The sequence below is a fragment of the Lithobates pipiens genome, unplaced genomic scaffold (assembly GCF_037356315.1).
Source record: "Lithobates pipiens isolate NorthernLeopardFrog02 unplaced genomic scaffold, aLitPip1_a1.2 Scaffold_28, whole genome shotgun sequence".
NCBI lineage: Eukaryota > Metazoa > Chordata > Amphibia > Anura > Ranidae > Lithobates > Lithobates pipiens.
Genome location: NW_027507789.1, coordinates 122,787,079 through 122,814,855, shown reverse-complemented (window position 1 = coordinate 122,814,855; position 27,777 = coordinate 122,787,079). Strand labels below are relative to the sequence as shown.

The window sequence follows — 27,777 nt, the reverse complement described above, 5'->3', positions numbered from 1 at the left end:
GCACCTGCCTCAGGGTAGCTCGGCTACTCCCCTCCCAGCCCCCCCCACTCTCTTTTTTTTTTCTTTTCCCCTCTTCCCTTTTGAAAACCAGCCAGCCCCACTTACAGACCAACGCAAAGTTTATCCCCGGTCAGAGTAACCTGCAATCAAGCTTGCACTTCTGCTTCCAACTGAACTGTGAGTACCAATAATCATACTATCTGTTGCCTTCCGGGAAAAGCCTGGTACAGTACGCACCTGGCTACGGCAAAATGCCTCAACGGGTACCACCTACGATATCCTGATCCCTGTGCAGGACACTTTAACCCTACCATAGCGGAGACCTTTGGTACACGCACGGGACTGTAGCTGAGCGGACTAAAGTATATACCTTAGGCCTGTATTCCTTGCTATCAGGTTCAATGGGCTTGTTAAACTGTAGAATTATTTACTGTTTGCTTTCACATGCCAGGTTATGGAGTATTACACTCCCACTTCTAGCTAGCAGTTTGATATGTTTTATCTATATATGACCTGAAATTTTATTACTTAGGTTTGTTACTCTTTTTGAGTCCCCTCTCTTTGACAATTTTGTAAGTTCTTCACTGTTATGCACTGTTGATAGAGTTTAAGACACTAATAAGTAATTCGGGCATAGCCCAAACGCAGCGCCGTCAATCCAAGCGATGTCTCACGCTGCTAAACCTTTATACAAGATTAGCTTTATGCCTGATCCCAGACATCCTACCCTCTTGGGGAGAACCCCCCCCCCCCCCGGCCTGAAGTCTTGGGTCCCCAGGTCCCATCGGACCTTATTACAGGGTAACCTACTAGCAGAAACACACCGCGCTTCTACATAGCGCAACACGTAACACTACCTTGCTACTACACCTCCCACTATCCCCCACAGGGGAAGGGTCACCATACCTTGGAACGAGTCAGACACCGTGCTGACTCCTCCCCCAGGAGGGGTAGAGTGATCTACCCCTTTCAATCACCCTACACGTCCCACCTCCCCCCTCCCCCTACCCACCTTTACTCCCTACCCGCACAACCGCTTCCTTACTCCTATACTATCTCTGCCCGCCTACACCCCACGATCACGGCAGGTTCAGATCACTGTTAGACTACTCCGTATCTCTGTACACTCCCCTCTCAAAGCCCCGCCTTCACCATGGCATACGCTTTCCTAGGGAAAACACCTACCATCCTCTCCCATAATGTGAATGGTCTAAATATACCCGAAAAGAGGTCTAAACTGTTGAGGGAACTTAAAAAAGCCAGACCCTTAGTTTTGTTCTTACAAGAAACTCACTTTAAGAGCGGTAATACCCCTAGACTCACTGACAACACCTTTAACACAGTGTACCAAGCCTCCAACCCCCTAGCCAAAACTAAAGGAGTGTCCATCCTCCTCCACAAGGATGCGCCCTTTGTGCTGAAGCAACAACTGGCAGACCCTGAGGGACGATTCATATTCCTTAAAGGCTCATGGGAAGGGTCACCTGTAACTTTTGCCAATGTATACTTCCCGAATGTCTCCCATGTATCTTTTTGCAACAAAATCGTAGAGGACCTCAAATGGTTTGCCGAAAGATGTATCCTTCTTGGTGGAGACTTTAACGTTCCCCTCGCACCCCTCAAAGACACTTCTACAGGACACACCCAAGTACCGTATAGAACGCTCAAGAGAATAAAAGCTCTACTGCAGTCACTGACACTGGTAGATACCTGGAGGTCCATGCACCCCACAGACAGGGACTACTCCTTTTTCTCCACACCACACAAAAAATACTTGAGAATAGATATGATATTCATATCGCAAAGGGACCTTGGCAACCTGCTCTCAGCGGAGATAGGCATTATGGCCCTCTGACCACGCACCTACAGCGGTCACATTACATCTAAAAACACCACACAAGTCCGTATTTAATTGGAGACTGAACTCCTACCTCCTCACCGACCCAATTGTAAAAGATGACATCCTACAAGCCATCAACACTTATTTTGCTCACAACATTGATTCTGACACGACCCCACTGAATAATTGGGAGGCACACAAATCTGTGATTAGAGGCGAACTTATTAAATGGGGAGCCCGGAAAAAGAAGGAAAGGGAAAATTAAATTCATAAACTCTCCCAACAAATAGCAAATCTTGAATTGCAACACAAACAATCCCATTCACTTAAAGTAGAACATCAATTAACGCAACATAGGACCGCACTAAGGCTTCTGTTAGACATGAAAATTAAACGCTCCCTGTTTTTTAAGAAAAGCATTTTTTATGAATTTGGAGACAAGAGTGGCAAACAATTGGCCAAAGCCCTAAAAGATGCTACGCTATCGAACCATATCCACGCTCTAAAAGACAAGGAAGGTACTTTAAAACACAACTCAGAAGAAATAGCTGATATGTTCCATGCTTACTATTCTAAACTGTATAAACTTCCGGCCCAACACAAACCACCTCACCTAACACGCACAAAACAGGATAACATACAGGATTTCCTACAGGATAGCGGGCTTCCCTCCCTAACAGCGGAAGATACAAATGCACTGGAGGACCCCATAACTACCACTGAAATTGCGAACACGATTGCCGACTTGAAAGCAGGGAAGAGCCCCGGACCTGACGGCTTCACTTCACAATACTATAAAACTTACACTACCGCTCTTATAAAACCCCTCCGCTCAGCCTTTAATTTCTTAGCAAAGAACCAACATGACTCCCCATCCTTTCTCATGGTGCATATAGCAGTAATTGCCAAGCCCAACAAAGAACACACGGATTGCGCAAACTTTCGGCCCATTTCACTTTTAAACATAGACCTTAAACTCCTAGCCAAAATCCTAGCAAATAGACTAAAACCCCTTCTAGCGAAAATAATCGGCCCTGAACAAGTGGGATTCATGCCGGGGAGGGAGGCCCGTGACAACACCATTAAGGGCTTGAACTTAATACATTTTGCACGCAAATCTACCACCGAGGGCATGTTGCTTTCTACCAATGCCGAGAAGGCTTTCGATAGGGTTTCCTGGGATTACATGATAGCTACGTGCACACATATTGGCCTTGGAGGAAATATGTTGTCATGGATCTCGGCTCTCTATCAGAATCCCCGAGCCAAAATCAAAATTAATAATATGTTCTCAGACCCTATATCCATCCATAACGGTACCCGCCAAGGCTGCCCCTTGTCACCCCTCCTCTTTATCCTAACCCTAGAGCCTCTAATTAGAACAATTAATCTAAACGCTGACATCCAGGGCTTTACGTTAAGGGATAGAGAATACAAAATTGCTGCTTATGCCGATGACCTCCTGTTCTTTCTCACCAATCCCCACATCTCGATACCCAACCTACACAAAGTATTTCAAACCTTTGGGTACATATCTAACTTTAAAATAAACCAATCAAAATCAGAAGCCCTGAACCTCACCCTACCACAAAATACCCTCGAAAATCTACAAAACAATCACCCCTACAAATGGGAACGAGGCGCCCTTAAGTATTTGGGCATAAATTTATCTAGTGAACTTGAAAAACGATATGACGCAAACTATAAACCCCTACTTGCCGTGATCAAAAAAGACCTTCTCAAGTGGAAAACAAAAATGTTTTATTGGTTTGGTAGGGCCTCGATATTAAAGATGACAATGCTCCCCAAGCTTCTGTACGTATTTAACGCTCTACCAATAAAAATCCCAGAACTCTTCTTTAAAACATTAAGCCAAATTCAAAGACAATTTCTATGGGCAGATAAGAAACCTAGAATCCAATTCCGACGTTTAAAGCGGGGTTCCACCCTAAAGTGGAACCTCCGCTGATCGGATCCCTCCCCCCCCCTCCGGTGTCACAATTGGCACCTTTCAGGGGGGAGGGGGGTGGAGATACCTGTCAAAGACAGGTATTTACACCCACTTCCGGGCATAGACTCTCGTGGGAGTCTACGCCATTTCCTGTCCTGCCGCGCTGTCTGCTGGGACACACATGGGTCCCAGTGACAGCGCGGAGAATTCCTATTGCGCTGCGCGACTCGCGAATGCGCAGTAGGGAACCGGGAAGTGAAGCCGATTCGCTTCACTTCCTGATTCCCTCACCTAGAATGGTGGCGGCAGCAGCCGAGGGCCGAGGGATCGATCGGCCTCGGCTGCCGGCATCGCTGGAACCCGGGACAGGTGAGTGTCCATTTATTAAAAGTCAGCAGCTGTAGTATTTATAGCTGCTGGCTTTTAATATTTTTTTTTTGGTGGAATCCCTCTTTAACATTGGCTAAGCGAGATGGGGGCATAGGACTGCCGGACTTCAAAAAGTACCACCAGGCTACCCATATCACGAGAGTGATAGACTGGCATTGCCACGGACTAAATAAAGTTTGGGTCCAGCTAGAAAGCAATCTGGCACAGCGCAGCACCCTCTACCTCCCATGGTCGCTTCATTCCAGAAGGCCCAAACTTATAGGCCACCCATTAATCAAAACTACAATACAGATTTGGCAAACGCTGGTAAAGTCGCAAAAAATCGCTAAAAAACCCAGGTCCCCTGACCCCACTCACGAATAATCCTGAATTCATTCCAGGCTTACACCATAACATGCCACAAATTTGTTTAGTACACACTTGCATGTCAGGTACACAAGTTAAGACATTAGAAACACTGGCCGCAGAGGTGGGGGAGCTGTTTCCTGGATGTTGGTTCTATATCCAGCTAAAGGACTTCCTGGTCAACAACAAACACAAAAATCAATTTTGCCTCCCATTAACTCAGATTGAGAATATATGTCTACAAAGATCACCAATAACGAGCACCACATCTCTTGCATACTCGATGCTAACTCAAGCGTCTCAGGCTGACAAAAATAAATTCAAAACAAAGTGGGAACGTGATCTCAAGACCAGCATATCTGAGGAGCAATGGAATAAGGCATGCGTTTTGGCACACAAGTGCTCCTTAAGCTCTAAATATCAGGAAATATCCTATAAAATTCTAGCTCAATGGTATATCACGCCACAAAAAAACAGGAGATGGTCTCCCTCCGCCTCAGACACATGCTGGAGATGTAAAACAGACACAGGTACCTTTATGCACATATGGTGGGAATGCCCACTAATACGAACGTATTGGGAAACAATCAGATACTGGGTTAAGCATATAACAGAAACTCGCCTGGAATTGAATGCGGCCGCATGCTTGATCAATCTGGTACCCATCAATATATGCCGCTACAAAAAATCGCTGACCAGACACCTACTCAAGGCCGCTAAAACACTAATACCAATCCACTGGAAAACAACCAAAGCCCCGGCCATTACAGACTGGCTAGATAGAGTACAATATATCTACAAGATGGAGGAGATCGTGGCAACCAAACACGAGAATAGCACAAATTTTAACAAAACATGGCAACCATGGCTGGCCTTCACACTCTCCCCTGAATTTCGTGCACTCAAAGATTAATCTCGTCGGCACCTCTTGATCCTTAACATGGTGGGGGCAAGGTTTGGACTGACATAGAGCATCTATAACAAACTAAGTTAAATACAATAGCAAAGGGCTGATCGCACCCCACACACCCCCCCCTTTACCCCCTACCACCCTCCCCCCTCCTCCCCCCCCCATGCCCTCCACACCACATATCCCCAAATAGTGTACGCTACTCACCGTATTCAATCGTGCACTCTCCCCAACTTAGTCACTGACTAAATTAGAACACAATAGAGATGTATTTATATGTTTTATTGTTTAGACTGCCTGAAATGATACGTGTATTCAGACGTTGACTGTAAACATGATCTTATTTTCAATAAAACCTTTGATTAAGAAAAAAAAAAAAAACCCTCAGCTAAATTATGAATTAATGGCTCCCTATCTGATACTGTCAATATTACAAATGGTACCAGTCAGGGATGCCCACTCTCACCAATTCTCTTTATCCTCTCACTTGAACCTTTCATTAAGAGGGTTATGGCTGCACAAGATATCCAGGGATTTAAAATTGCAAATACGGAATTTAAAATAGCGGCATATGCCGATGATTTGTTATTTTTTCTGACAAAGCCACTTACGTCAATCACCATTTTGAGGAAGGAACTCTCCGTTTATGGATATGTTTCCTACCTAAAAATCAACTGCACGAAGTCAAAGGCGATGAATATCACTCTGCCAGAGGAAACACTAAAACATGAACAATCCAATAGCAGTTTTAAATGGGAGACCTCGGCTTTAAAATACTTTGGCATTTGGTTGACTCCTCAAGTGTCCCAGATCTTTGATAGAAACTTTTTACCACTACTCAAAACCATAGGAAAACCATAGGAAAGGATCTACTCTCCTGGCATGCAAACAAGAATTTTTCCTGGTTTGGTAGAGCGGCCATTTGCAAAATGTCCATTTTGCCTAGAATTCCCTACCTGTTCCGAACCCTGCCCATAAAGGTCCCAAAGTTTTTTTTTAAAACTACAATCGATCCAACTTGACTTTATTTGGGCTCACAAACGCCCAAGGATCAAATTTGACCTTATAACCAGACCAAAAGAAAGAGGGGGAATGGGCTTACCTGATTACAGAAAATACTACTACGCCTCTCACATTACCAGGATTATTGATTGGCATTGCCACCAGAGTCTTAAGGACTGGGTCTCTCTAGAAAATGATTTGAGTCCGATTCCCTTGAGATTTTCCCCTTGGATGTCACTAAAAGGTTACCCACGGACCCTGCAGCAACACCCTTACTAAATGCCACTCTATCGATCTTCCACGCATTAACAAAACAATCCGGCCTTTCCACTCCTTTAAGCCCACTTACCCCGCTTAAAAATAACCCTGACTTCACACCGGGAATAGGGAACCACTCACTGCAAATTTTGTACCTGGGCATACCCCTACTTACCAAACATTGTTTTAAAAATGACCTGATCAAAGATTACAATGAAATGAAAGCAGATAACCATATTCAGGGTCTTCCGTTGTGGACATACTTCCAGATACGTAGCTATGTCAATGACGCTCGCCGTAAGATATACGTCACTAGACAACTGACAACTGACAGACATGGAATCAGTGTGCCTGGAGGGAGCTCCAATGCAAAAGGCCACCTCACTAGCCTATGCGTGGTTGCAAAACTCAGCACAACAAACCTTGGACTGATTCCGGATGAGCTGTTCTAGAGAGCTCAATATGGAGCTTACGGATAGACAATGGCAAAGGGCATGCATACTCGCACACAAATGTTCCTTGAGCACCAGAACGGAAGAAACAGCATACACATTGCTCACGCAGTAGTATGCCACACCTGCCAAACTACACAAATGGTACCCTCAACTATTTTTCACATATGGTGGCAATGTCCCTTAATAATGCCATTCTGGTCAAAGGTGACAAAAACCATCCGCTATATTACGGAAACTTTACTGAAGCTGGACGCGGCGTGCTGTCTACTCCATGTCACTAGCTTTCCATTTCCAAAATACAAGAAATCTCTCTCTAAACATCTGCTGAATGCAGCCAAATCTCTTATACCACTGTACTGGAAATCTACTAATATACCTTCGATTAAGGAATGGCTACACAGGATTACAGACATTCGTGACATGGAGGAAACGATTTCACAGTCTACTGAACCACGGTTTCTAATGCTTCTATCTCTAAGCCCTTGTACACACGGTCGGACATTCCGACAACAAAATCCGTCGGATTTTGTCCAAAACTTGTGTTGCCTACACACGGTCGGACAAAGTTGTCGGAAAATCCAATCATACATAACGTGATGACGTTATTTCGTTACGACGGGACCACGTTCAGGCTAGTAGCCAATAGCTTTGGTCTAGGAATTTGATCTGAGCATGCGTGGCACTTTGTCCGATCGGAATTCTCTACACACAATCGGACAAAGTCTGATCGGATCATGTTGTCGGAAAAGTTTTATAGCCCAGCTATAAAAAAAAAACAGTCTGATGGAGCCCACACACAGTCGGATTATCCGACAACACGGTCCGATCGGACATTTTCCGTCGGAATGTCCGACCGTGTGTACAAGGGCTAAGATGTATTGCAGGGCTGGATCAGGGTGTTTCAGAACAGATGCGGAGGTGAACAGCTTTTTCAGAGTCTCAAAGGCAGTCTGAGCTTCAGGGGACCAATGGAATCTAGTGCCTTGTTTGGTCAGCTGTGTGATGGGGGAGATGCCTGCTTAAAATCCCCTGATGAATTTTCGGTAGATATTTGCAAATCCCACAAAGCATTGGATACCTTTTTTAACACTGGGGGGTTGGCCAGTTCAAGGTGGAAGCTATGACTAAGCACCCTGTCTGGTGTGAAACATGCCAGCGGCTGTGCAGTTAGTCTGTACATTAGCCTAGATGCCATGATTTTAATCACATTTTTGTAATAAAGTTGAATACTTTGGAGTGCGGCTATCCAGCTAAAAAAAATTCACTGTGATTCCTGTTGCAAACAGAGCCGGCACCCTGTGGGATTGTGGAAACAGCTGTCTTTTTGTATCAGTCCAAAGTGGAAGTAACCTTTTGGGGATCCATCTTGACACCTTCGGTAGATAGGATCAGGCCCCTCGCACTTTTCGGGTTTGGCGTATAGTCCATGCTGTCGAAGAAGGCCCAGTACACTCTTTATATGTCTGCGGTGGCTGTCTAGACATGGCAAGAAGATTAATATATCATCAAGGTATACTATGACAAACAGATTCAGGAAATCTCGGAAGACATTGTTAATGAAGTACCGAAACGTAGCGGGGGTGTTGCAAAGTTCAAAGGGCATTACAAGGTATTCGAAATGCCCAAACTGTCTCTCATATAGGACCCAGGTTATAGGCACCTCGGAGATCCAGTTTTGTAAATATATGCTGGTAGCACCGAGCCAGTCTGCTGGCAGCACCGAGCTGCTGGAAGCACCGAGCTGCTGGAACAATTTGGGCATCAGTGGAAGGGGATAATAGTTCTTGATGGTAACTTTATTAAGTTCACGATAATCCACACAAGGCCTTTGACGTGGAGATTCTAGTATACGCTAAATGTAATCAATCTCACCCACGCTAATAAGCGCCCATTTTGTCTAATGGTATAATACATCTTACCTATCACTCTATTTCCCACATATCCCCAATAAAATAGACATGACCACAGCTTACGTCCTCATCTCAGCATGACTGTCCCTCTTGGGCAGAGGCTCTGGCTTTTATTCACACACACAAAGGAAGGCACAAACAGGAAATCTTGGCCCCAACAGCCAATCGCTTCCTTCACAGGATATGACCAAACAAGGATAGTTTATACAACAACCAATGACTACCATTCCTGCTGATGGGAGACTATCTGCAGGTGTACGCCATGGCACCTCAAATATGTTGATCAGGCATACAGGGGTGACATGAGCGCACATCAGCTAAACCGATAATGTCCTTGCAGAGCAAACACACCCCCCCCAACGAACGTCTGTGCATCGCACAAGGGCCCTCACTTTGCAAACACCTCTCACCAACCTCAGGAAGGTTTCCACTACCCAATGGATCTCAACCAGCGTCAGTCTGCCCCAGTCAGCTCTTTAGAGCTGGTTGCAGGAGAACTAATACTGGGAGACACTATGACAATACATATTAAAATACATCTTCATAAAATTTCCACAACAACGTAAAGAGTGATCCTTCTTTTCCACAAAGAAGATTCCTGCTCTGGCTGGGGACATGGATGGACGAAAGTTATCATCAATATAGTCCTTTAAAGCGACAAGTTCAAGTTCGGTCAAAGGGAAGATTCTCCGGGGAGGAGTTCGATTGGACAATTATAAGGCCGAGGAAGAGTTTCTGCCCCTTTTTTGCTGAGCACGTCCAGGAAGTCGTGATAAACTGCTGGTACAGATTGACAGGCTTTAGGGTCTTTGTCGAGGCACAGCAGGGAAGGTTGATCACAAGGGGCTTCTTGTAAACAGTGTTGGCGGCAGTAGGGGTAACAAAACTAGATTTCCCCTGTGGCCCAAAGTGATATGCGGACTGATGTGCTTTCAACCATGGCATGCCAAGGATGACCGGAAACCAGGGTGAGGCGATGGCATCCAGGCGTAGAAGTTCTTGATAGTTTTTGGCAATGGTGGCAGATAGTGGAACTGTTTCTGGATTAAATGGTGTACCCGTTCGCCAGGTGTACTAAAAGTTGTTGAGCATTAGGTTGTAATGGAAAGTGATGTTCCGCAGCAAAGAATAAGTCCATGAAGCAGCTGCCAGCTCCGGAATCAATTATAGCGGGAACCTTGATTGTTCTTCCTGGAAGCTGCAACAGAATGGGCTGTTGGGCTAGGTTGGAGTAGAAGCAGAAGAGACTGAGAGACACTTATGGAGTTTACCCGGACAAGACCTCACATAGTGTCCTGGTTCTCCACAGTATAGGCAGAGATTCTGTTGGCATTCTTCCATGGTGAGTGAGGAGTGAAGTAAGCCAAGCTGCATTGGCTCTGGTGCGTCAGGAATGGATGCTGCAGGAACAGGTGGAGCAGAGTTGAAGGAACTGGGAACCCTTTGTAGCATCCACACTGGGCGAGACTGTCCTGTGGTCCTTTCGGACCTTCATTCTCTTAGACGTCGATCAATCTGGATGGATAAGTTAATGAGGGCCTCCAGGGAGGAGGGGATCCCCACCCGGGCTAGTTCAGAGTCAGAGTCAGCTGGGGTCGGATGCTGGCAGACAGCAGGGGAAGTCAGGAACAAGCCGGGTCAAACAACTGGAACAGGTATCAGAAAACAGAGACACACGGGGAATGCTGTGGTGCAGACAGCATTGACCCAATTGACCCAATTTGGCACCATAAACTGTCACAGGGTGCGCATGCAGGTGTACCTGCGCTATTCTTCTTACAGGAATTGGAAGCTCAGGACGGTTTCTGTGGCCCACAATCTTGGCTACTGGCATACCCTTCCTGATACACCACCTCTCCAAATCCATGGCCTCCAGGCACCCCTCTCCTAAGTGGGGGGGTTCCAGACACCCCCTCTCCAAATCCAGGGCCTCCAGGCACCCCCTCTCCTAATCTGGGGCCTCCAGGCACCCCTTTACCTAGTCCAGGACCTAAATGCACCCTCTTTCTTAGTTCAGGGCCTCCATGCTTCCCTTCACTTAGTCCATGGCTTCCAGACACCCTGTGCCTTAGTCCAGGGCCTCTAGGCACTCCCTCTGCCAGTCCAGTAACTGTGCTCCTCACCTCCCTTTTCTATTCCTCAGCTTCCTCTGCACACTCCATTCTCCTAGTCCATAGCCTCCTCTGCACACCCCCCTCTCCTAGTTCATGTCCTCCCCCACGGCCTCCTCTGCATGCTCCCTTCTCCTAGTCTAAGGTCTTCTCTGCACGCCCCCCCTCTCCTAGTCCAGGGCCTTTTCCAACAACAGGGCCTCTCCAGTCCAGGGGCCTTCACCACACAAATGCCCTCTTCTAGTATAGGGGTTACAGATTCAGATAGGCTCTCCCCTCAGTTTCAATAAGAAAAGGTGTGCAGCAGTGTGATGCAGCTACTGTTGCTAAGCTGCTAAGCAACAGTAGGTGCAGCATCTCTCAAGCAAGCTTTTCTGTGGGGCAAGCAGGAGAAGCTGAGTGATTCAGTACTGATGCATTGCGAGGTGCCAGCACTAACACGACTTACCAGCCAAACTGACAACTGTGTGTGACATTAGCTTTGCTTGGAAGTGGCACCCTTAGAGTTGCAGCACCTGTTGCGGGCCGCACCCACTAGATATGCCACTGACCCCCATCCGCCCCCAGTACAGAGCTCCCTTTTCCTCCCACCCCCTCAGTACAGAGCTCCTCCACACCCTAGCCCCTCCCAGAACAGATGTGCCCCCTTCTCCCCAGCATCGCCCCCAGTACAGAGCTCCATCCTCCTCCCACCCCTTCAGTACAGAGCTCCCCCACCCCCTTCCAGAACAGAGGTCCCCCCTTTTCCCCAGCACCGGGCTCCCCTCCTCACCTCCAGAACAGATTTCCCCCATCCTCCCCAGTACAGCGCTCCCCCACCCAGGAGGCCAAGAGAATTGCGCCCCCACCCCCCCACACTACACATAGAGCCTGGCCCCCCTGTCCCGGCCCTGCCTGCAGTAGATAACAATAGGCATTTTTTGTTTCTGCATTTTTTTTGTTTTCTAAAGATTTGCTTTGTAAAAATAAATGTCAATCACTGATAAAAAAAAATATTTATGAATTCACATAGTCACACAACTTTTTAAGCCTGGCAAAAAAATCACCCAGGTTTGCTTAGCCATACACTATCTCACAGACATTGTGCCATTGTCTAAAGGTGACAAGCTTCCTATGACATTGCTCACCTGTAAAGTCCGTCTCTATTAGTTATAACCAGCTCATAAGCTTTCCCCTCAGAAACATCTTGAATACACCGTGTTTGTGGTTGATCATGATCGCTGGTATCCACAGGTATAAATTCAAAGAATGCAGAACGGGGGCACAATGTGTAATGGGGTACATCTTCTGCAGGCCACAAATTCACACCACAAAGACCTGAGAAGAAGAACACAATCAAGATCAAAGAGCAACCAAATCATTATTATGCAATTAATTGATTACCATTTTCATAATCGATTAATCGGCCAGGAACATACACATTTTTTTTACCCCATTATGTTACTAAACGCCTATGTGTTTTTTGGTGCTTTTTGCAGAAACGCACTACAGTTCATTTAAGGTTGACATCTATTCTTTTTTTCAGCTGCTGCGTATTTGGAAAGGGTCAAGGACTTTTTTAAATGTAAAATGGGGCTTTTTTGGTTCAATAGAGAAACTTCAATGGAGAAACTGCAGAAAAGCATGTAATGTGTTTTTGCAACAATTTGTGTTTTTTTTTAAAATCTGCCCAACAACAAATTGGGCAAAAAAAAAAAAAGCATTTAAAAAAATGCAAAAACGCAAATTGCAGCAAAATCACATGCAGAAAAAATCAAAGCGCCCAGCAAAAAGCACTGCAGAAACAGATCAAAAGCAAACTGCATAGGTGTGTACTGAGCCTTATGCTGATCACATGGATTCATTTTCAGACGAGAATATTCAGACGAAAAATCTTTGTATATTCAGTGAATGAAAGAATGTTGTTTGAAGTTTTCACTTGCTTTTAACATTCTGCTTCAAAATTAATGTAATTTCTGAACGAAAACCACATACACTATCTGAAAATTCATTTGACCAAGAAGTTTTCTATTACCGTATTTATCGGCGTATAACTTTTTCCCCCTGAAAGTTAGGGGGAAACGGTGTGTGTGCGCGTGTTATATGCCGATCCCTGCTACTCAGAGGGAACGAGTGCCACTGGATGACACAGAGCTGCAATCGCCTATATACCCGGCGGTGTCGCACACAGTCCCGCCCCCCCTGGCCCGGCATTGGACCACTGCTCTGTCCATCATATGAGCCAGGAGGGACTGTGAGTGACTGAGCGCCGGATGCACAGGAGATCGCAGATCTGTGTCATCCAGCACTGGCGCGGCTGCAATCATCTGCAAAGGCAAGTCTGCAGATGTATACCATAGAGGCTGCAATCATGGGCACGTTAGAGGCTGCAATCATGGGCATGTTAGAGGTTGTAATAATGGGCATGTTAGAAGCTGCAATAATGGTCATGTTAGAGGCTGCAGATGGGATAGATCAGGCTGCATTGATGGGCACTGATGAGGCTGCAGAGCACTGACCCTTATTTAAAAATGTTATGGGTTTTTTCCTAAAACTTCCCTCTTACAGTTAAGGTGCGTGTTATACACCGATAAATACGTAATTTTCTCATCACTCTGGTTGAAAACAAACATCGATTTGACCCCACTAATGATTAGATAATCGACCAAAGGTTCTTAAAATTAATTTTTTTTTTTTGAAGGAAGACATTGTTTTTGTATGGCCAGCACATAATATATTACAGTTCTGTTTGAAAATCTGCAAAACAAAATAAAAAAATTTGATCTGAGTCTGATATTTACTAGATTCAACCTCTAATACTATATACAGTATATCTCTTCTATCCGTTATTCTCAGAGTGGATTAAAGAATAAATTGCCTTTTTTTTATTTTACATATTACCGTATATACTCGAGTATAAGCCGAGATTTTCAGCCTCTTTTTTGAGGCTGAAAGTGCCACCCTCGGCTTATACTCGAGTCATCGCCGTCTGCCTGCTCGATCAGCGTGTCGAGCAGACAGACGGCGGCCATTCTACCTTTCAAAAGCCGCGCCTCCGCCTCCGCCTGTGATAGGCGGAACACTCAATTTCCCAGCAGTCAGTGTTCCGCCTATCACGGACATCCGCTCATCCTCGTACTACGGACGAGGATGAGAGGATGTCCGTGATAGGCGGAACACAGACTGCTGGGAAATTGAGTGTTCCGCCTATCACAGGCGGAGGCGGAGGCGCGCCTTTTGAAAGGTAGAATGGCCGCCGAGGCGCCGATGAAGAGCGGCGATCCTGGAAGGACGGAGGCTCGGCTCGGCACGGGACGGAGGAGGCACGGGACGACGGAGGCACGGGACGGAGGAGGCACGGGACGACGGAGGCACGGGACGACGGAGGCACGGGACGACGGAGGCTCGGGACACAGGTAGGCTGGACACACAAGGCTGCACGGACACACACACAGGGATAGATGGACACACACACAGGGATAGATGGACACACACACAGGGATGGATGGACGGACACACACACAGGGATGGACGGACACACAGGGATGGACAGGCATGTCTCACCCTCGGCTTATACACGAGTCAATAAGTTTTCCAGTTTTGTTGGGGTAAATTGGGGGCCTCGGCTTATATTCGGGTCGGCCTATACTCGAGTATATACGGTAACTAAATTATACACCACACTTTTCTGATACTGTAAATTAGGGCTGCAATTAAGAATTATTTTCATAATCTATTAGTTGGCCGATTAGTGTTTCTATTAATTAATAGAAACAATAATCGGCCAACTAATAGATTATGAAAATAATTCTTAATTGCAGCCCTAATTTACAGTATCAGTGGTGGAGATGTAGTGATAGGACAAGCTTCCTGAATGAAAAGTATATCGTTTCTGCTGGTCCTGGGTATACTTCATTTTAATAAAAAAAACAGCCCAAATAATCTGGTCCCAGGGTATGCGTAAGTGTGTCTATGTGCTCTCTTGCATGGATGTTGGTTAGAAGCTCTTATGACCTGTACACACGGTCGGACTTTCCGACAGAAAATGTGTGATTGGATCTTGTTGTCAGAAAATCCGATCGTGTGTGGGCTCCATCAGACTTTTTCTGTCGGATGTTCTGACGCACAAAGATTGAGAGCAGGATCTAAAATTTTCCGACAACAAAATCCGATCACATAAATTCTGATCATGTGTAGACAATTCCGATGGACAAAGTGCCACGCATGCTCAGAATAAACTAAGAGACAAAAGCTATTGGCTATTAGGCCGTTTATAGTCCCGACGTACACGTTTGACGCCACCTCGTTCAGAACGATCGGAAATTCCGAGAACTTTGTGCGACCGTGTGTATGCCAAGTTTGGGCCAAAATCCGTCGGAAAAAGTCCAACGGATTTTGTGGTCGGAATGTCCGACCATGTGTACAGGGCATAAGTCTACTGAACAAAGCATCCTGAATTTTCAAGTCTAGCACTAACTGTCAAAAAAAATTTAAGTGAACTTGTGTTTTGTGCATGCAAGCACCTGTGGAGGCCAGCATCTAATTGAATCTGTTGTTTTTCCCTCATGAGCAGAAAAGGAAGTAATATTTGAAACTGAGGTATATACAAAGATTCCATACCTTCTGCTGTATAGTACAAGGGGGAGTAAAATGGTACTCCCTGGCATATAGCGTCCTTAAGTATCTGCCTATCCAAGTCACTGCCTCCAGATTCCAAAGTTATAACCACTTGCAGATTTGGCCACACTCTCTTGGCAATGCCACAAAAACCCTCTTTGACTTGTGCACGTAATTCTTCAGCTCGGACTGCATCAGGGATCAGACTATTTTCAATCTGCTTTCTGATATTCAGAGGTAGCTTGAATTCTGGATTAAGGCGTCCTTGCTGAATATCTGTAATAAGAGACTCCCAATGTTCCTCCAAGATGGAAAAGACATGACGAAGGAACCACGAATAATTAGCTTCAAGAATGCGTAGATCCACGTCCTTCAGTGCAAAGAGAAGCTGGATGTACAGAATCTCATAATGAGACATGGAAGTATGAAGAGGAATTGGTGATGAGTAAATCTTTTCCAAGAGGCTAAAGAAACAGACAGAAGGATAAGGAATAATTTTAATCCCGGCTTCAAAGTGATTGTCATTTGGAGAAAATGTGAACTTGGCCACCTTTTCCAGAGCTTCAGGGAAATTACTTTGGATTACTTCCAGATATACAGCTGTTCCCTAGGAAAACAAGAAAAGGAACAACCCTGTGATCACTTAATGCACACATTCTACATATCTAGATACAATCTACTATTTGTTACTATCACAGGCATATACTACAAGGGCTGTATTGAAAATAATGCAAAAGTGGGCATAACTTTTTGATTAAAGTGGTTGTAAACCCTTACAAAGCACTTTGACCTACAGGTAAGCCTAGATTAAGGCTTACCTGTAGGTCCAAGAAATATCTCCTAAACCTATACGGTTTAGGAGATATTTACCTGAAGACAGCCACCGCTGTCTACGGTGCAGGGGGTGTCCCTTTCCTCCAATCAGCTCTCACACACTGTGCTTCAGTTCGTGAATGAGCAGGAAGCCTCAAAGCGCTTCCAATTTATTCCTATGTCCAGCTGAGATTGTAGAGAAAGGGACTGATAAATCTATGTTTTCAGTCACTTTTGGCTGGAGGTGGGGGGCCCTGTGAGTTAGGCTGTATGGGGCCCCGTGATTTCTAACTGCAGCCCTGAGTACTATAGTAAGTAAGATGTGAATGTTTAACCACTTCCCGCCCAAAGACGTCATATGTCGTCTTTGAGTTTCAGTGGCAATATCTGAATGGTGCCTGCAGCTACAGGCATCCTTGTTTACAGCCAGCGATTCTGTGCACCATAGGAATGATCATAGCGGCGGTTCCACCAATTGATCTTTCTTACAGGCGACGGGAGGGGACAACCCCCCCTCCCACCGCTATCCGGCCATCAGGGGCCCGGAGAAAGAATCGGCCGCCGCCAGATGACGACCATAGAGATTTCCGGTGACCAGATAGCCACCAGTCATCTCTATGACCGTCGGAGGACTGGGCGTGAAGTTATGACATCACGTCCGGGCCATGGATGTAAACAAAGCCATAATCGCGGCTGGTAAGCATGAGATTGTGGATTTTCTTTTCCGAGCCCATGCTTTCCAGCCTGGAGGAGAGATGCGGGGTCAATATGACATAAAGAGGACCTGTCACAAACGATTCCTATTACAAGGGATGTTTACATTCCTTGTAATAGGAATAAAAGTGCTAAAAAAAAAATGCAAAAGAAAGTGTAAAACCCCCCAAAAAATTAAGTAAAATAAAAAATGTGCCCCCTTACATCAGGTGTTCCCATTAGAGCACCTCTTTACATCATATGTGCCCACCAGAGTGCCCCTTTACACCATGTGGTCACCCGAGTGCCCCTTTACACCATATGTGCCCATCAGAGTGCCCCTTTAACCATATGTGCCCATCAGAGTGCCCCTTTACATCAGGTGTCCCCATCAGTGACCCTTTACATTATGTGTGCTTACCAATGTGCCCCTTTACATCATATGTGCCCACCAGTGTGCCCCTCTACATCATATGTGCCCACCAGTGTGCCTCTCTACATCATGTGTGCCCATCAGAGTGCACCTATAAATCTCATCCAAGTAAACAGCATACCACCATATGTCCAGTAACTGGGTTGGCAGTGGTGGAAGCTGGCAGAAGGGATGAGCTGAAGGGGGCGTTAGCTGGGCTGAGAAACTTGGTACAGGGGGTGGGGCATACATGTGATGTCATTGGCTGCTGGGACACTGGCATTCCCAGCAACTATAGACTGCTGAGCAGCACGGATCAGGAGCTGAAGACTGGCGGGCTGATGGTCTGGGCACGGCCATTACTCGATCCATGTCCGGACCACAGTCTGTCATTTAATGAAGGCTGCCATAGAGATAGGAATATTTTACTTTGCTGGCCAGACAAGAAGGCAATATTTAAAGTGTCGTTCACCCCACATGATAAGATTGCTTTCATCGGTGGCGTCGGTGGTAAAGCGCCGCTATTTTTAGCCGGGCGTACACAGTTACAATGCTGGCACCGCAGAGAGGAGGGGGAGACAAGCGGGGCTTTGTTCCTCCGCATTGCTGGACCCTGGGACAGGTAAGTGTACAATTATTAAAAGTCAGCAACTGCAGTAATTGTAGCTGCTGACTTTTAATTTTTTTTTTTTAACCACTTAAGACCCGGACCATTTTGCAGCTAAAGGACCAAGCCCCTTTTTGTGATTCAGCACTGCGTCGCTTTAACTGACAATTGCACGGTCGTGTGACGTGGCTCCCAAACAAAATCAGCGTCCTTTTTTTCCCACAAATAGAGCTTTCTTTACGTGGTATTTGATCACCTCTGCGGTTTTTATTTTTTGCGCTATAAACAAAAATAGAGCAACAATTTTGAAAAAAATGCAATATTTTTTACTTTTTGCTATAATAAATATCCCCAAAAATACATATATATATATAAAAAAAAAACCCAGGTTAGGCCAATACGTATTCTTCTACATATTTTGGGTAAAAAAAAAAAAATCACAATAATCGTTTATTGATTGGTTTGCGCAAAAGTTATAGCATCTACAAAATAGGGGATAGTTTTATGGCATTTTTATCAATAATTTTTTTTTACTAGTAATGGTGGCGATCAGCAATTTTTATTGTGACTGCGGCATTATGGCAGACACGTCGGACAATTTTGACACATTTTAGGGACCCCTGGCATTAAAGAGGAAGTAAACCCTGATGGGTTTACTTCCTCTTTGATTCCCTGCAAAGGTAAAGCATAATGGACTACTATGCATCGGCGGCACGCACGCGACTCACAGCTGGTCACTTAAAGGGCAACGTACCTGTACATGCTTGTGCCTAGCCGTGCCATTCTGCCGACGTATATCGACGTGAGGCAGTCCTTAAGTGGTTAAGCAGAACTCCACTTTAAGGACCGAGCCTCTTTCTGAGATTTGTTGTTTACAAGTTAAAAACTGTTTTGTTTTTTTTACTAGAAAATTACTTAGAGCCCCCCAAACATCATACATTTTTTTTTCTAATTCTAATGCTCTAGAGAATAAAATGGCGGTTGTTGCAATACTTTGTCAGCTATGAGTAAGCACTGAGTTTATTGCAAAACGCGTCAGTTTCCTGTCTGCTGTGGCATGTATTTTTGATACTATGTGTTTTTGAATAAAAGGCAATACGTTTTTCGGAGTGCGGCTGTCCAGAAATATTTTTTATCCAATACTTTCTGTCACACTGTATTTGCGCAACGGTCTTACAAGCGCACTTTTTTTTTGGAAAAAAAGACAAATTTTTTTATTAAAAAATAAGAACAGTAAAGTTAGCCTGATTTTTTTTTTTATGTTGTAAAAGTTAATGTAGCACTAAGTAAATTGATACCCAACATGACACGATTCAAAATTGCGCCCGCTCATGGAATGGCAACAAACTTTTACCCTTACAAATCTCCATAGGTGACGTTTAAAAAAATTCTACAGGTTACATGTTTTGTGTTACAGAAGAGGTCTAGGGCTAGAATTAATACTCTCACTCTTCCTATCGCGGCCATACCTCACATGTGTGGTTTTAACACTGTTTTCATATGCGGGCGCTACTCAGGTTGCGTTTGCTTCTGCACACAAGCTCGTCAGGATGGGGCACGTTTAAAAAAAAATAAAAAATCTTATTTATTTTACCTTTTATTTTTAAACTTTTTTTTTTTTTTTTAAATGTGTCACTTTTATTTATTATAATGTAAACATCCCTTGTAATAGAAAAAAAAGATGACAGGACCTCTTAAATATGAAATCTGGGGTCAAAAAGACCTCAGATCTCATATTTACATTAAAATGCAATAAAAAAAAATAAAAAAAATTGTCATTTAAAAAAATGGCCCTTTAAGAGCTATGGGCGGAAGTGACATCTTGCAATGATATGGAGACGGGTGGGGCCATCTTCCCCTCACTCGTCTCCATGTCAGGCCACAAGAAGGATCCGATCACCTCTCCCGCCGCCGATTAAAGTGATCTCGTGGCGAATCCACCACAGAAACCACTTTTATCTGAAACCGACCACTCACTGAAGAAGAGGATACCGGGGTTATGGCAGCTAGCTTCTGCCATAACAATGATATTCCTCTTCAAAGTACCGACATATAACGATGGTGGGCGGTCCGGAAGTGGTCAGACCCCTTTCACACTGGGGAGTGTTTCAGGAGTTTTTCAGGCACTTTAGCATTAAAAAAAGCCTCATCTGCAATCCCAATGTGAAAGCCCTAGTGGTTTAAGAGCCCTTTCACGCTGCCCGCGCCCGAAAAACGCTGGCACCATCGTTTTTCAAGCGCTATTGGGGTGCTTTTAACCCCTGCTAGTGGCCAAATAAAGGGTTAAAAGCGCCCACAAAGCGCTGCTACAAAAAGCGCTTTTCAGGTGCTTTGCAGGCGTTTCCCATTGAATTCAATGGGAAGGGGCATGTTTGGAGTGGTGTATTCAACGCTCCAAAAGCGCTGCAAAGAAGCTGCTTGCAGGACTTTTTTTTACGCCCTGCCAGCGCAGCGCCTCAGGCCGCGTACACACGGGCGGACTGTTCGCCCAACCTTGTCCGCTGAACAGTGTTTGGGCGGACAGTCCGCTCGTGTGTGGGGCTTCAGCGGACAGTTTCAGCGGACAGTTGGACGGACAAGGTCTTACGGAAATTCCGAAAAACTGTCCGCTGAAACAAGGTTTCAGCGGACTGTTCGCTCGTGTGTAGGCTTGTTCGGCCAACTAAGTCTCGCGCATGCTCAGAAAGGATTTTCACGCCGAAAGCTATAATGCAGTGTATAGGACGTCGTATTTTCCGTCCCGTCGTACGTGCCGTTCACGTCATCGCGCACGGTTTCAGAAAACTGTTCGTCCGTCGTGTGTGGCCATGTCCGTCCATGCTAAGTTTGAGCGGACTGTTTGCCGAAACTGTTGGACGGACAAAGTTGGGCGAACAGTCCGCGCGTGTGTACGCGGCCTCAGTGTGAAAGAACTTGGGCTTTCACATTGGGATTGCAGATGAGGCTTCTTTCAGGTGCTTTACAGGCACTTTTTTTAACGCTAAAGCGCCTGAAAAACACCCGAAAGGGGTCTTAAAGTGATTGTAAAGTCAGAAGGTTTTTTTACCTAATGCATTTTATGCATAGCAAAGTAAACTAAAGGCAGACTAATGCGCAAAATGCGAAAAAATTAACAGCTAAAGCAAATCCATGCAGACCAACAGAAGCTGCCAAACATAAAGAAGTGTTCCCACACAAAAAGCAATCAAATAAAAATAAACATGTGGCGCTAACTGCAGTAAGGAAAGTTGAGTGGTCAAGCTGAATAAATTAATAAACAAAAGAATCAGCAGTGTAACATCACCAGACTGACTAAATCCATATGATAAAAGAAACCAATAATCAAACATAACCAAAATAGCTCTAGAAATGCATAGGAGTGGATAGCAATTACAAAGAAAGATAATTAGCCAAAAATTGCATAAAGTGAGGAAAAAACAAATCGCATAAAATCGCATATAATGCCAAAGTATTCTCATAAAGTGCAAGGAATGGATAGCAATCACATAGAATCCATGGGAGTGGATAACAATCACAAAACGGAACAATAAACCAAAAAATAAACGCATAGAGTGAAAAAAATCACATAAAATCACATAAGTGCCAAACGCTTCACGTAAAATGCAAGAAGGATCCAATAGGAATAGGAATGTCTAAAGTGCATAAAGGTGAAAACAAAACCATAAATAACATAACAAAAACACATAAAATGCACAGAAATCGCTAAGGTGCAAGAAATGGCATAAAATGCAAAATAATAAAAGTCAATGTAAAAAAAGGTGCAAAGTCCAATCAGTGCAATAAAGTGCAAATGCGAATGAACTGAATCTTCATCAAACAGTTCATATAAAAAACGTAAAGTGCATGTGTAGAAAGTGATCGATTTCAGATTCCTCCAATCAGCAGCAATCCATGGAGTTTCACACGTTTCCCCCAGCCTCTTACCTCCAAAGGAGACCCCTAGAGTTAGAATGAGCCTGTAATCTGAAGGCAATGGTAAGCCAGCAGTCGATCAATCTCCTCCAATCGTCACAGCACACAACGGATCTCTAGTGGGGAACTTCAAACTCAGCAGATGAGGTGAAGCCATGGGAAGAAGAAAAGCATCCTCATTGTGCAGTAGTTTAAAACGAATAGGTAAAAAAATATTTGTAGTCAGAGTCTTCAAGTGGGAAATGCGATATTCCTAAGAACCAAAGCATGTGGTGTGCCATGGCCCAGCTAGTCAGTATGCCTGAAAGAGGGTATACCCTGAATGTAAGAATAAGAAAAATACTATGAGTATGTATGAAAGTCTAGGGGAAACGGGTGGGTGGGAACCCAGAAATGCAGACAACACTGGCCTTGACAGAGGAGGGGGATTAAATATCCCTCTCAGGCTCCTCCCACAAATACAGCCAACCTTTACACTTGTAGTCAGAATCTTCAAGTGTGAAATGCGATATTCCTAAGAACCAAGGCATGTGGTGTGCCATGGCCTAGCTGGTCAGTATGCCTGAAAGGGGGCAAAAAGACACAAATTTAGGTGAAGAAGGGAAGGTAATGATCCGACACGTATAATAGCGTGCGCCCGGATGGCAACAGTAAGTATCCGCTGTGACAGGAGAAACCCACCGACTCCTGACTTGGTGATGAGAAGGAACCCCTTATAGAACCTGCGAAGCTACCCAGAAGCCAACTAAATGTCCCGTGAAAGATTGGATTAAGCTTGATGCCTGAGACAACCCAGACATGAGAATGAACTGCTTGTGAATGAGAGGATACGTGGGGGAACGAAGCAAGGCCTGGCCCGAGGAACCCCTACAAATGATGGTCCAGAAGACTGAAATACTTCAAATGGACACCAGCAAAGTAGCTCAGTGAAAAGCCCCCCCCCCCCCCCCAACCCCTGGCCTACCCATACTTGGCATGGGGAAGTGAGAGGGTGAGTGCAAAAAGACCACTGGCAGGAGTGCAAAATGCTGGATACCTGATGGATGTGATGGAGTAAGCGGATAAGGCCCATGCGCCATGGCAATCAACATTGTCAAACATGGAGAAACCATGCCAGACACAGAACACTGGTCCCACCTGATACGATCGGGTCGTGCTTCAGCCTGAGACCTAACAACCGAGTCCGAATCCTGAACCCGAGGAAGGAGGGCCAGACTCCATCCCGGGGAAATAAGTCCCATGGCATGATACAGACATACCCAAAGTGACTGAAGCACCCCCTACCTGGATCAGGCTGGGGATCAGAAAAGACGACTGGACTGATGTCCCTGAGCAGTACTCCAGGCAACATTCTAGACAAGATCAGAGCCGAGAGTGGAATCCAGAATCATGACAATGTTTCCTTAAACCTACCACCTAAGGACCGTCAAGGGGACACGGCTTAGCACACACCCTGAGAGAGACAATAATTCCCTTGCCGGTAACCAGGGCCTCTATGCAACAGGACATCAACTGAAGAAAACTGACGACTGCTTCTGACTAGGGCTGAAACAACTAATCGATTAATCGACAACTAATCGATTACTATTTTCATAATCGATTAATCAGCCAGTAACATAATAGGTAGGGATGCTCTGAAATTTCGGGCGCCGAAACATATCGGCCGAAAATGCCCTTTTCGGCAATTTGCCGAAAGGAAAAAACGGCCGATAATTGAGCCAAAATGGGGCAGGGCCTGGGCGGAGGCGGAGCACTGCCCCTGCCCCTGGTGCCGCCCATCATGGGAGAGCCGCCTCTGCCATCTGGTTCAGTAGAGCGCCGGGAACATCACAGCTTTAATTTCAATAGCTGTGTGTTCCCCTGTCGCATACAGCCCCTCCCCCTTGCCCGGGGAACTGTGATAGACAGATTACCCGTCCAGATTGGACGGATGATCTGTCTATCATAGTTCCCCGGACAGGGGGGGGGGGCTGTATGCGACGGCGCGCGACGGGGGAACCAAACACAGCTATTGAAATTAAAGCTGTGATGTTCCCGGTGCTCTATTGAACCAGACGGCGGAGGCGGCTCTCCTCTCTCTTCGCTGCATCACTGGCTGCACTGGGACATCACTGGCTGCACAGGGGACAACACACTGGCTGCACAAGGGACAACACACTGGCTGCACAGGGGACAACACACTTATCTCTTTTATCAGGTCGCCAGTCTCTGACCACCTCCTGTACAATGCCGCCAGTCTCTGACCCTCTCCTGTACCGTGCCGCCAGTCTCTGACCACCTCCTGTACCGTCCCGCCAGTCTCTGACCACCTCCTGTACCGTGCCGCCAGTCTCTGACCACCTCCTGTACTGTGCCGCCAGTCTCTGACCACCTCCTGTACCGTGTCCCCAGTCTCTGACCACCCCCTGTACCATGTCCCCAGTCTCTGACCACCTCCTGTATGGTGTCCCCAGTCTCTGACCACCTCCTGTACCATGTCCCCAGTCTCTGATCATCTCCTGTATAAAAATATTTTTTAAAAACAGTTATTTCGGTATCGGTGCTGTTTCGGTATTGGTTTCGGTTTTCGGCCTAGTGTATTTTTCATTTTTGGTATCGGTTTTGGCACCAAAAAACCCATTCGGTGCATCCCTAATAATAGGGTTAAAAAAAACTAAAATGAGCCCTTTATAGTACAAAAAGAGCAAATAATCGATACTGTAAATATTACTTTCACTGTTCTACAGTAAAAAAATGAACCCCTTACATTAGTGATTATCTGCTTTTTTCTACTATAAAGGGCTAATTTTAGTTTTTTTAACCCCATTATGTTAGTAAATGTATTAGACCTGGTTCACATCTATGTGTTTTTTGGTGCTTTTTTCAGAAATGCACTACAGTTCATTTACATGGTTTCCTATGGGACACGTTCACATTTGAAAGGGTCAGGGACTTTTAACGCAAAATGCTTCTTTATTGGTTCAATATACTTCAGTGGATAAGCTGAAGAAAAGCATGTAATGCGTTTTTGCAGCAATTTGTGTTTTTGTGTCCGCCCCAAAAAAATGCAAAAATACAAATTGCAGTAAAATCACGTGCGCAAAAATCAAAACATACAGCAAAAAGCACTGCAGAAACAGATCAAAAGAAAACTGCATAGGTGTGTACCGAGCCTTATGCTGGTCACACAGATCAATTTTCAGGTGAGAATATTCATACAAAAAATCTTTTTACATGAATGAAAGAATTTTTTTGAAATTTTCACTTGTTTTTAACATTCTGTTTTTAAAATGAATGTCATTTCTGACCGAAAACCACATACATTGTCTGAAAATTCCTTTGACTAAGAAGTTTTCTATTATTTCCAAATTTTCCCGTCACTGTGGGTGAAAATGAATGTCAATTTGACCCACTTTTTTTTTTAAAGGTTATTAACCGATTAATCGAAACAATAATCGGCCAACTAATCGATTATGAAAATAATCGTTAGTTGCAGCCCTACTTTGGACCTAAGGGTGAGCCCGGTAGCGAAATGACATCAGCACCAATCAACTAGCCCCAACAACGGGCAGGGCTGATGGAAGTGAGTGCAAGCATGGTTGATATCGGTATGGAAGCCAAGATGGCCCAAGCTGAGAACACAAACTAGAGAAATGACAGACAACCAGACATAAGAACAACAACCCCCCTCTGTGCCTACCTAACAATAAGAACATGAGCAGAAATGTCAAGACCACTGCACGTAAATGAACCTGATGACAGAGCCCCCCACCCTCGTGTAAGTGGTAAGTGAGGCCGAGTAACCTGCAGTGCAGAGACAGGTAATTAACTGAAAACTCAGGGCTAGTTTACCCACAGACCGTGGTGGGTAGTTGTATAGGTGTGGTGAATGAACATGCATCGTATGATGTATGGTATACGGGCAAGACGATTGTGAACAACAATCTTTAAAACCTCAGCCCGTATGGATCTGTAGATGTGACAGATCCTGACATGTGAGCCCTAGCTAAATGACCCAAGTACAAACATGAACACAGACACAATGAGATATGACGACCAACGAAGATGAAAACAGCTACTGGAGTTAGCCATGAGTGAACAAAGACGCCCCTCTGAGAAACGCTGAGGCTGAACATCCCGGGGCAGAAAACACTATGACAGAAAACGCCAGGACAGAAATGCTGAAACTTAATGCTGACGCAGAAACGTAGTGACAGAAATCCAGGGGCAGAAACGCAATGACAGCAACTCTGAGACCCGAAACACTGAGGCAGAAATGCAATGACAGAAATCCTGGGGCAGAAACGCTATAACAGAACGCTGAGGCAGAAATGCAATGACAGAAATCCTGGGTCAGAAACGCTGACAGAAAACTCTAAAACTGAAATGCTGACAGCAATGCAACGGCAGAAAGCCTGGGGCAGAAATGCTATGACAGAACGCTGAGGCAGAAATGCCATGACCGAAATCCTGGGCAGAAATGCCATGACAGAAATCCTGGGCAGAAACACAATGACAGAAACGCTGAGACTGAATGCTGAGGCAGAAATGCATTGACAGAAATCCTGGGGCAGAAACGCTATGACAGAAATGCTAAGACTGAACGCCGAGCCAGAAATGCTGAGACTGAACGCCGAGCCAGAAAATGCTGGGGCAGAATGCAATGACAGGAATGCTGGGGCAGAATGCTATGACAGAAATGCTGGGGCAGAACGCTATGACAGAAATGCTAGGGCAGAGACGATATGACAGAAATCCTGGGGCAGAGACGATATGACAGAAATCCTGGGGCAGAAACGCTATAACAGAAATGCTGGGGCAGAACGCTATGACAGGAATTTGGGGGCAGCAACATTATGACAGAAATGCTGGGGCAGAACGCTATGACAAAAATGCTGGGCCAGAATGCTATGACAAAATACGCAGAGACAGAACTGCAGGGGCTGAACGCTTGTGACGAAAATCCTGGGGCAGAACATTATGGCAGAAATGCTAGGGCAGAACGCTAAGACAGAAATGCTGAACATTATGATAGAAAATGCAGAGGCAGAATGCTGACAGAAATGCCGGGGCAGAAACGCCATCACAGAAATGCTGGGGCAGAACTGCTGAGGCAGAAATGCTATGACAGGAACGCCACAACAGGAACGTTTCGACAGAAAAACGCTGAGGCTAACCGCCTAGACAGAAACGTTTAGACAGAAATCTGGGACCAAACGCTATGACAGAAAACGCTGAGACTAAACTCCTAGACAGAAACGCTATGACAGAAACCTGGGGCCAAAAACGCTATGACAGAAATCCTGGGGCCAAAACGCCATGATGAAACACTTGTGACTGAAATGGTGGATGCCCGGGAGGCATGCGGGGATCCCCCCACGTGAGTACCGGGAGAAGAGCAGGCGGGCGAGCAGTGCCCCCCCCATGAGAAACCGGGAAGTGTGCGGGCGTCCCCTCCATGCATAACGTGGGTTCCAGGGAGGTGAACTGGCGGGTGAGTGGCAAGTGGGTGGGTGGAGGGTGGACGAATGAATGCCCCCACCCCCCGCATGAGCGCCAGGAGAAGCGGACCCCCAGCGCTGGCAGGAAACAG

General features: G+C 45.5%; 1 protein-coding gene across 2 annotated transcripts in view; it reads right to left on the bottom strand.

The window, feature by feature from the left end:
* GHDC (GH3 domain containing) overlaps positions 1-27,777 on the bottom strand; it is a 201,323-nt gene that overhangs the window by 144,960 nt on the left and 28,586 nt on the right. For both annotated transcript variants that reach the window (XM_077459577.1, XM_077459576.1), the window contains exons 4-5: positions 15,772-16,375; positions 12,300-12,489 (exon numbers count right to left, since the gene is read on the bottom strand). In XM_077459577.1, the coding sequence (XP_077315703.1) occupies positions 12,300-12,489; positions 15,772-16,375 (794 nt within the window). The remainder of the gene's footprint in view (positions 1-12,299; positions 12,490-15,771; positions 16,376-27,777) is intronic.